At 37.2% G+C, this 11,727-nt stretch overlaps 1 protein-coding gene across 1 annotated transcript; it reads left to right on the forward strand.

The window, feature by feature from the left end:
• Positions 1-2,515: 2,515 nt before the first annotated feature.
• TAL2 (TAL bHLH transcription factor 2) lies at positions 2,516-2,863 on the forward strand. The gene has a single exon (XM_083180754.1). It carries the CDS (start codon positions 2,516-2,518, stop codon positions 2,861-2,863), a length of 348 nt encoding a protein of 115 aa, XP_083036880.1.
• The last annotated feature ends 8,864 nt before the right edge of the window (positions 2,864-11,727 follow it).

Raw genomic sequence — 11,727 nt, forward strand, 5'->3', positions numbered from 1 at the left:
AAAGAAAGGGACATATTGAATAATATTTATCTTGTTTTTAATGTACGGTATATAATTTATAGCGCCCAATATCAATTTGTCCAACACATACTGGCTCGCTACTGCCTGGCTCGCTACTGCATAACATTATTAGCGGCAGCTGACAGACCACTGGGTTCAGTTAAATCAAAGGGCCATAATGAACAAAAAAAAAAATTAATTGCACCGGCCACCACCAGTGCAATAAAGCTACATAGTCAGCAGTAAAGCTACAGCCCCAAATAGCTAATTAGAATTTAGCTATATAGCCTGCCCAAATGCCACTAGAATTTGCTTATACTGCCTATAGCTGTCATTGTATTTGCAGAATGCTACTTATTTATGAATAGGACATATCCACATGATAAAAAAATCTGGCTCTGCAATATAATGTGGAGAACACAATTCAGCATTACAGCTTTAGGCTGTACGCATGTTACACATGTGGAGACTGTATGTGCTTTTCTTGTATGTTATTTCCCGGTTAGTCCTCAGGCATACAGGTAGTTTCATTGGTTGCTAACTTAATTGTCCTCGATGAGTATACTGTACATTTGCAAGCTAGATTACAGGCTCTTCTGGGTTATGGATATGATGTTAGTGTATACATAAATGATAGTAATAATAATCCATTACCAATATTAGGTTAAATGATCATATAAGCTTTAATTTTTTCTAAATCTAATATTCATATCTCTCATTTTTTTTATTACAAAAAATGTCCCCCATAATATTTCTTGCTATATTATAAACCATATGCTACAATACCAGGAAAAATTGATTGTACAATTGTGACCATCTCTATGCAAATTTGGTCTATAATAAGCCATTGTTTAAAGGACGCAGTTATGTTAATATACTACGTATCTTAAAAATCAATCTTCTGAATGTCTCCAAAATAGTTTGTTATCACTCCCACCTTGCAGATACAACCCTGTTATTCTGCTATTATACCTGTATAGTGCAGGGGACGTTGGGGAGGGATCAGTGTGGATCATTGCTCTCCCAGGAGGACAAAAAAAATACACAAGCATCTCTGGGACCAGCAGTGACACGCGTCGGACAAAGAGGCAGGCTTCCTATAAATGTGGCTGAGCCTTTCACATTCAGTGCTTGACACACTAGTCAGACACTGACAGGACTGCCTAGATAGAACTGTGTATACTGTATGTGAAGGTGCATAATGTTCCACTGAACATACTCAACAAAGCTATCACACAGAGGATTTCACCAAAACAGTAAGTATATTACAATTACATGTCTATGACTGGTGTTATTTGAATTGCTAGGTACATCAGCTATAACTTTATACAACATAGCCTTTATTTAATTTATATAGTACTTCTCTTTTTATATATTACATATAAATGCATTACTGCACAGAAGTGAGAATTGTATTAAATACAGTAAAATTATTAATGCAGCAGTAAACCTTCGTGAAACTAGCATTAAGCATATGTCAGCATAAATGTGTATTTATTATTATTATTAATAATAATAATACTAATGTGTTTTTTATTTCACAATTGTAATTGCATTTTATATGTGATCCTTTATGTTCTAGTCTGACATATTTGATTTTAAATGTAAAACATTTTCCAGAAGTAAAATTCATACAAAAAATGTGATTATAATAAGTAGATATTGATATATTATCGTATGACATTATCAAAACTCATATTATTTTTTGTTGACTTTTTTATAATCTCTGTTTAAAGTAATTGGCAGCAAAACAAAAATGACATATATTATTACATATTTTATTAATAATAATAATAATAATAATAATATTACATATTTTTATTACTACATTGTGATTTTCTTAAAATTAGTCATAATGTTAAAAAAAAATGCATTTTGCCAATGTTTGCCATAATGGCTGCTTTTATAACATCCTATGGATTTCCAGAACAGAACAAACTGTGCTATATGATCTCATATATTAATTCCTTGGGTGCTTGAACTGTGATGCTAGTGTACTTTGATATATTTATTCTATGAAATGTTTTTCAACATGGTCATTATTGACAACGTACCAGTGTAATGAAAATAATTCTAGATTTTATGAAGAGAATAATATTGGGAATTTTTGCCAAACAGAGCCATTTTTACCCCTTGTAAAATACAAAACAGTCTATTTTTTAGCTGAATTATAAAAAATGTTTCAGTTGGCGTTACCAATGACATTACTATAAATGTATGCTTATAATCTGAACACTGAAAAAGTGTGATACAGTATATTTTATGTTTTTAAAAGCTTTGAAATTTATTAGGAGAGGTGAATCTTGAGTTCGCACCCAAAATAATCCATAAATTGGATGCTTTTGTAATTGAAATTGTAAAATAACACTCATATGTTAAACATTTCACCTGCAGTGTGGGTTTATTCTACAGCTTACTTTTTGTTGTGCTGATCTTTTTTACATAGGATTAAACAGTGGTACTAAACACAGTTTTATTGTTTGTAGTAATCCCTTGTAGACGATCTGCTGAGAAAATGACACGTAAGATCTTTACCAACACCAGGGAGAGGTGGAGGCAGCAGAATGTTAATAGCGCTTTTGCTGAGCTGAGGAAACTCATTCCCACACACCCACCAGACAAGAAGCTAAGCAAGAATGAAACTCTAAGATTGGCCATGAGATATATCAACTTTCTCATTGACATCCTTGGAGACCAGGGTATAACTAAAGTTGGAGCAACTTCCCAAGCAAGTATACTGGGCATCTTTGAACCAGAGCCACAAAGCATAGGAGAATGGACTGTGATGGATCAGTGCAGTGACTCTTCACCCGGGACAAGCAGTGACACCCAGGACTGCTGGTCGTTAGCCCCCTCACCATAGAACTAATTGCAATGGTCAAGCGTTATTTGCCTGTTTAAAAAAATTGTTGTTTCTACGTGTCTACCTAATGTATTATATAGCTGTTTATTTATTATTTATATTTTATCCCTGTTGAACAAGCTGTCAAAGGAAAGATTTGGGACAATTGAGTTAAAATCTGTTGCACAATTACTATGGATAGCTATGTCTTAATATATGGAACATAACATTCTCAAGATGCATTGGACTTGGCCTACTGAAGAAGAAAAAAATGAATGAATAATTGATATGCCCATCACCTGCTTAGTATTTGGGGGACACTTACCATTGTATTCTATGAAGTCTCTAAATATGAACATGTACTATTGTTCTATATTTACATCGTAGATTGCAGTCAAGTTTGACCTAGGTGTGGTACTCTAGCCACTTTTATTATACATAACCTATCAGCCAAATGAGAGATATAATTAAACACCGGCAAGGGAATTATATTCTAGTACGTTTCTGAGGTACAGTATAAACCACTCAAGGACACACTGAATCTTATTTGTCAGACATAATCTGTTTTATTCATATTAACATTCCCTTCAAAGTTTTAATTAATTAAGTAAGGCAACGAGCAAGGGTAAAACAATGAACTGATCTTAATATACAGTATAATAAAGTGTTAACATTTTAGAAAATGTTATTATGGTATGTTGGTCTTCATTAACTGAAACCTTGTACATAAAACAAAATCTCAGTTTTTCTTTTGCACTAAGATTTAGTCATATATGATTTCAGAGGTGCTTGTATTATTAATTTTCTGATTTCTTTTAAAATATTTTTATAGCACTTAATTTATAAGTATAGAAAAGACAACACTAAACAGCAAAGATGGTAGTTTTAAAGTCAATTTTTTTTTTACTTTATTAATGATGGATATTATTGCAAAGTTTGCTTGCCCCCACCCTCCCCCGCCACACAAACACACAAAAGCAATGTGTCCACGTAGCAGAATGGGGCACTGAATATACAGTAAATTGCATACAAATATGGCCAAGTATGTTACATAAATAATGAATTGACAGTGATACCTAAATATATGCATCTCTTTTTAGACATGTACATAACGTTACAAAATTATCTTTGAAATATAAAGTTAGATGTACCAGTTTCCTGGTAGCATACTATGGAAATTCCTTAGGCTTGTAATGGACCACCATCTCAATATCGGTTGGAGAGCAAACTGTGGCGATGTGGGTGTAGCACAGTAAGCCTCACCAACACCTTTTCTTTTTGTTGGTACTTTGTTTTCATTTTTTATTTTAAACAAAGGATAGTAACCATGAGTTCACTAATACCCCTTTCAAATGTCAGGGCGGTGCTTTCACATTAAACCTGGGTCACCCATTATACAGTTTTAACCCTTCTTATAACTCAAATTGCTGGCTTGGTCGACCCAGGTTATACATTTTGGTGCTTTTATAGCACACCTCAACCTGGGTCAACAAGTCACCTAATCATCCGGGTTTGAGGTGGGGTGTGAACGGGGTATAATTCGATAGCAAAACAAGGCAACTGGAGCACTGATTTGAACAAACATTTCGAGGTATGAAAACCAAATGTCAGACATATTTCTCTATGCCGTGTACTTGAGTTCTCCAATTAAGTAAAGTGTAAATTACAAGAAGCAGCATTGTGAGTTTACACCTTGTAGTTGGTAAACAAGCACTATCCATTGAAAACTAAAACACTTGGGGGGGGGGGGGGATTTACTAAGGTGGGAGTTCTATATCAGATGGGATGTTGCTATGAGCAACGAATACTATATGTTATATTTTAGAAGGTGATAAATAAATAAGAATTAGATTCTGATTGGTTGCCCATTGCAACATCCCATCTGAAATAGAACTCCCATCTTAGTAAATTTCCCCCCATGGAATCTTTAATATAAAAATATAATTTTACATATGTAAACTTGTAAAATCATTGCCACTTTCCAAGTATAACTTTGATGTAATTTATTGTTACTTTTAGTAGATTTGATCATGAAAATCTGTATCCTGTTTAAATAACTAGACATTGCTGTAACTGCACTTACCAAAGAGTTTCTTGAAAATGTGTGAATTTAATATTTTGTATTTATTTGTTATCATATTCCAATAAATGATTAAAGTTTTTTTTTCCAAAATGGTCATTGAAACAAGAAGTTGTGTCTGTGACTATTGTGATTTAACATTTATCTGCTGCTAGTAGACATAAGAACTATTTTTTTGAAAGCATTTGAGGAAATATTCTGCATTGCATTACATTAGTCATATCACACAGCAGAATGAGCTGATCGTCATGCTCACGGCACTGTGCATAGACTATAAACACAGCAAAATGGAAATGTACAAATACAATGAAGAATGCCAGCCCGTAGACTGGAGTAGTGCCAGTGATTTTCCCCTCAGTTTCTTTAGCTTTGTCCACTGGAAGGGCTGCTGCAGAATGTAAGTTGGACTAATGACGTCCATATTGCAGACACAGAGAAAAATAAAATATTCACCTGCATGCAGAGCTCTTCACATCTCTGCAGTCTACCCATTCCCTACCCCTATGCTTTGTTTGCCTTGATCACGAGTCACACTTACAGCAGCCTATATTGTACTTGTTGCAAGAGACTCATCTGCAAACAAATATATATTTTTTTGCCAATCAATGCTGCACCTCTGGCAAATCCATCAGTATGCACTCATTAGACTTTGCCTACACCCCCCCCCCCCATTACAGCATGGCTGCAGTATACCTCATTGCCTTTTTTTAAATATTGCAAGCTCTTTTTTCCAGAGTAGGCACAGTGTGATAACGTGTAGAATGTGCTCCACTCCAAATAATGCAGTCCAGACACAGGAAAATGGCAGCTCCTCTCTTAAAAATAATGAGGAGCTGCCACTGGTATCAAGTATCCGTGATGTGCGGTCAGGTGATGCAGGTGAGGCAGAGCCTTTCCTGCCATACTCCAGTATGATGGACAATTAATATAATCAGAGATTAACAACAACAGGGTATAGCTGATCACTTTAGGTTTATATATGTTATAGATTTAAGTAGTTTGATTATCTATCAGTGACTCTTATGTGATATACCCAAATACAGCATATTTCTCGGTTATAGATAGTGCATATGTTCATATGATATAAAAAAAAAAATAGAAAGAATACACTTAAATCCGCCTTCACCCACAATAACAGGCAAAAGATGACCAGGAGATCTCCACCAACAGTGAAAATCAAAATCGTCTTGATCTGTGATAGTTACGGTAAAATGGAATCTCCTAATAATACCCATCAAAAAGACCTACCCACGCACATTTGACGGATCCACTATTAGAGAAAGGGCACTGTGCTGAAGTAAACAGGACTCAGCTTGTGGGCAGCTGTCTGGTGAAAAGGAATCCTGTTACCTTCACCAATAACAAAGTAATAAGTTTATTTTAAAATGGAGTTTCTTCTTTTTTTGTCCTTCTTCTTTGTATTGTTACTGAGACAATTGGGTTGACAATGTTTTCAGTCCAGAATCTCCAATATGTTTATGGTCTGCTTCCTACAGCGGAATGTATGCCTATTGTGTGATGTAACATACTGTACACACAGCTACAGCTTGTTTGGATTGACTATCAACATTTCCAATGGTTGAATACCTACTATTATCCCGATTATATTATTGATCACTGCATTGTTGTCATCTGTATGTGGTGCAACTATACAGCAATTTCAGGTATCAATAAAAATGGTCCTACTGTAGACCAGTCTCCTTGGTTCTTGTTACTATATCTGGTTATTTTGAAGTTTTAATGCAGAGATGTACCCCTGATGAAGTTACAATAAGGGTCGAAACGTGTTTAAAAAAAGACCTAACACTGCAGATTCCAAAATAAGTGAGAAATATCAACAATATTTACTGAAGTGTGTTTTGAGGTCTCTTAATAAATATTGGATCATTGTAGCCATTTTAAACAGTTGTATTATAGTGTAAATAGAAGAATTTATTACAAGTGCATATGCTTTTTTGGTGTAATATACAAATACTGAACACTAAGTTAGCCTCTATAAGTGTGTGTGTGTGTGTGTGTGTATGTGTATAACTGGAACCCGTCACTCTGGATAAATTGAAACTTGCCCAATGCCTTCTGAAATGCAGCTGCAGGTACGCATGTTGTAAATAGCGGGAGTTGGAGGTGGCCCTCGGGACTTGTAAGTAACATCTAACGACAGTGTTATTTCTTTCAACGTTTCAGTGCTGTGGCGCTTTTATCCAGAACGGCATATATATACTGTACTTAATTTTATACAGTGAAATTATTTGGATGAGATAAAAAGAGATAGTGTATTTTGGATGTTCGTTGCTGGGAGAAATATGTATGGTAACATTTACTTTGTAAATTGATTTGCATTTAGGTTTCCGTTAGCAGAGATTGGATCTCATCCCAGACTCTCATTGGGCTTGCTACATGAGTCTAAACTGAGCAGTATATTCATTTAGGTATTTCACAGGGATTGGGCATTGGGCTGTGCCCAATGTGCTTTTATATATGGTCGTTAGGTTGAAATGCATTGGGTCAACCACTGAAGGTTGACATGGCTTAGGGCAACACATGAAATAGGTTGACATGACTATAGTCGACATTGTTGGAAAATTGACACAATCAGTAGTTCAAGAGTGGCTAGGTAGACAATGAAAAGGTTGACATGGGTTTTTAACTTTTTTTGATTGAGCCGACATGTGCCGTCAGGCAGCAATACATTCCCTACCATCCGCTACGGCATGCAGGGAGAATATAATATTGTGCCGAGCGCAGCAAGGCACCGTGCCTGAAGCATGGCGAGCACGCTGTACACTTTGACGGTGTCCATGTCGACCATGTTGACATTCGGGATGGAAAAAAGTGAAAAACCCTTGTTGACCTTTTGACTGTTGACCTAGCCATTGTCGACATAATGTTTGTGTTGACATTCCAACCATGTTGACATTAGCCATGTCGATCGATTTATTGTGTCAACATAAGCCATGTTGACCTTCAGTGGTTTACCCAATGACCAATAGCCTTAGCCCTAGGCTCATCAGTATAAAACCAAGGAGCTTTGGAAATCAGTTATTATATGGTTATTATATGGTATTAATGAGCAAAATATTACACCTAGCATACTATAACAAGTTAGTTCCTAGTATCATAACCAGTATACTATTTCCACAGTGGCCAGCAAATCTATAGCAATGTGTTATAAAAAATAATGTACAGCATCTTATATACAGAGCTGTACAATTGTCCTATCTGGCACTAAATACGAATAGCAAGAACCAACATGGTAGCCCACCGAAGGCTGTTAGTGTATTGTGCAGAACACATACTGTATTACTCCAGTCCTGACGGTTTTATTTCTTTTAATATCAAATATACATTTTTGATGCAGTATATACAAGATTGTGTGCGTACAGCCATTGCAACATTGCTACAAATGTACAGACATGTGAAAAAAATCAAAAGTGGGCCTAAACTAATCACAATTGACTTTTGTTACTTGATGGTCGAGTGATGAAAGCAGAAGAGAATGGGCAGCTTAACTACTGACCTGAGGGGTCAAAGGTCAGCTCCAAGTATTACTTACATTTCATATGGACATAACAATGTTGTTATGTAAATCTAGGGATCTACATCCAAAACACTGAATGAATTAAATACTTTTAGGCACTTTTAGCAGCTGCAATGTGACCCCTTAAATACCAAATACTATAAAGTCGTAAAAGGTGACCATCGTAGCTTAGCTTTTCAACTTAATACAAGATTAGTGTGAAATAAATGAAATATATGTTCTATTACTGGGCATGAGGTCTCCCATGAGGGGCAAAGATTATTAATATCTATTATGGTGACTGAATAAAGCGAATCAATGGAATACTGGGGTGTTTTAGGTTATTGTTTAGGAAGGACTGATGAGCATGGAATGTAGAAATGATATCCACACAAGCCTTGTTTTCCCTGAACATCTGGTTTCCCACTTTAACTTGATGCTGTCTACATAGCCTTAGCCAGCACAATGTAGTGTGCTATTTTTTTCCATTAATCAACCATGTATTTTTAAAACTGTCATATTGCTAAAGATGTCACCGGTTCTTCATTTGTTATCTACACAAATGTTATCAAATTATCTGTTCTACAAGTTGATTGCAGTCCCACTGAATTCAATCAGCTGCATATACATATTGTATTAGATTTTTGCACCAGGTTTGAACTAGAGGAAATCATGGGCCAAGTGTAATAGGGTGACAGTTTCAGAAAGTGGGAGATTTTGGGACAGTTTTCCCCTTTTTTTAAAGCAGCAATCAATTGCACTGCCAAACCAGGTTGATTTTGCCATGTACTGTAATTGATTGCTGCTTTAAAAAACATGGGAAAACTCTACCAAAATCTCTCACTTTCTGAAACTCTCACCCCATTACATTTGGCCGGACATTTCGATTTACACTTTTTATAGGTTCTATAAATAATGCACACCTAAAAAGTATGTTATTAATGTTTTTATTGCAAAAGGCTGTTATAGAGTGAAAGGAGGTTGGACTTTTCTGTAACTTATAGTGCACTGGGTTTATCATCAAAGCTGTGGATGCAATTGGTGCAGTGCCCCTGAGTTCACACCGCATACGCTACACCCATTTTTTTAAATACTTAACCCTCCGGTTTCCCTTGATGACAGCAGCAACTTTACAGAGTTCTACAGAAATATGTCCGTCGTGCCATCTTTCCGGAGATCTGCGCATGTGCACTGAGCCCTCCAGCATTCAGACTTTATAGTACTGCGCAGCACTACACACCATCATTTTAAATATAATAAGAGATGGTACCATACTGAGACTTGCAGCACCATGCAATGAAAAGAAAATGCAAATGAACACAGTAAGCACTATGAATACGGAAAGTCAAAATAATTTTACTAAACTCTACAAGTAACATAGCGTATGAAGATTATAGACAAGAAGGATAAATGATTGATGTTCCTGTAACTATAGTTGCAAATAATATTTAGAAGTCTATGGGACTTTAGCAAATCTCCCTGGATGTGGCAATAAGAGGAGAATCGACTCCAAGTTAAACAAAAGAGCAAAACATAAAGCTTTGCCTTATTTACAGATCATGGCTTCTACAACAGTATAATGACCCAAAACACACAGCTAAAAGCACCCAAGAATGGATAAGAACAAAACATATGACAATTTTGCTGCCTTCTATGTGCCCTGATCGGAATTCTATCGAAAATGAATGGAAGGAGCTGAAATATGCAGTCTAGAGAAACTGTTGACAGGTACAGAGATTACTTTAAAAATGCATAATTGCAGTGATTGCCTCTACAGGTTGATCAACAAAATATTAGGTTATGGGTCTCATCTATTTTGTTCATGCAATTTTCATTTATTTTATTATTTAAAATATTGTGTTGAATTAAAAATCAAATGCAAGTCTAAAAGTCTGATTTCTATTAAATATGGAATAAGCAATGGTGCATGCCAATTACTTTCCTTCACTTTCAAGTTATTTTAAAGAACAATATGGGTTATTTTTTCATGGAAATGTACCAATAAATTTGTCCGCAACTGTAAATAAAACATATACATTGCATGCAGGGCCGGTGCGAGGCACCGGAGCGCCCCAGGCGAGTCGGGGTGGGGGCGCCCCGGTGCCGGGGGAGGGGGGGGTACCTGTCCTGCGGCGCTGTCCGGTGACGGGGGTACCTGTCCTGCGGCGCTTTGTATTTAAAGCTGGCGGTGGAGGCAGCGGGGGTCCCTGCAGTCCATTAGAAATAACGAGCGCTATCCGCCGGGCTATGCGGAAGCGCTTCTGTTGTGAAAACACTGGCAGCACGCTGATTGGCTGAGATCAGCGTGCGCCGTGCTGCCAGTGCTTTCACAACAGAAGCGCTTCCGCATAGCCCGGCGGATAGCGCTCGTTATTTCTAATGGACTGCAGGGACCCCCGCTGCCTCCGCCGCCAGCTTTAAATACACAGCACCGCAGGACAGGTACCCGCGCGGCACGCGGGGGGGGGGGCAAAATGCCGCCCTCCAGTGGCCGGCGCCCTAGGCAAATGCCTAGATTTGCCTAGTGGTGGCGCCGGCCCTGATTGCATATAAGCTTGGGGATTAAGCACAGTCCTCTCTACATATAATTTTCCTTGTACAGCTGACCTGCCTCACATTAGGGGATATTTATCAAACTTTATAAAGAAAACAGGCAAAGAAGTTGCTAGAGCAATCAGTCATGTTATATAATGTATTGATAAATGATAGCAAGACACTAAATGGTCGCCATTGGCAATTCTTCAACTTGTCCTCTTTACAAAGTTTGATACATTTTGCCCTTACGCATTTTTTTTTTTTTTTTTTACCATCAGTGGGTCCCAGTGGGGTTCAAATTAGTTTTTCTTTCCTTTGCACATTTAGGCCACAGACTCGGATTTATGTGCATGCAACTTTTGAGCAATTGAAGGCAGTTACCTTGGTGGGCAACCCTTAAGTACCAGTAAAGACTGTTGGCAGAGTATATAGCGGTGCTTATGGTGTTGTTAGAAGAAAGAAGACACACTTTTGGAGGCTTAACCAGGAATGTAGGTTTATTTAGTAATGAGCATATAGTTAACAGGTAGTGAAAAGGTTAACTTGCAGGTGTACAACAAGTTTATGGTGCAGCTACTTATTGTAATCCTGTAGTTGGGTTTGCAGTATGGAGGTCTCTCTGGCAATAGAAGTGCAGACTTTGAAGCAGTGCAGACTTTGAAGCTGTGGGTCTGTGAGCACAGACAGTGGGGCTAGCGCTGCGGCGCTACATGTAGGGAACCTCTGACATTGATTGACAGTTCCCCCACCTTG

The sequence above is a fragment of the Crinia signifera genome, chromosome 1, assembly GCF_055691185.1.
Source record: "Crinia signifera chromosome 1, ASM5569118v1, whole genome shotgun sequence".
NCBI classification, from domain to species: domain Eukaryota; kingdom Metazoa; phylum Chordata; class Amphibia; order Anura; family Myobatrachidae; genus Crinia; species Crinia signifera.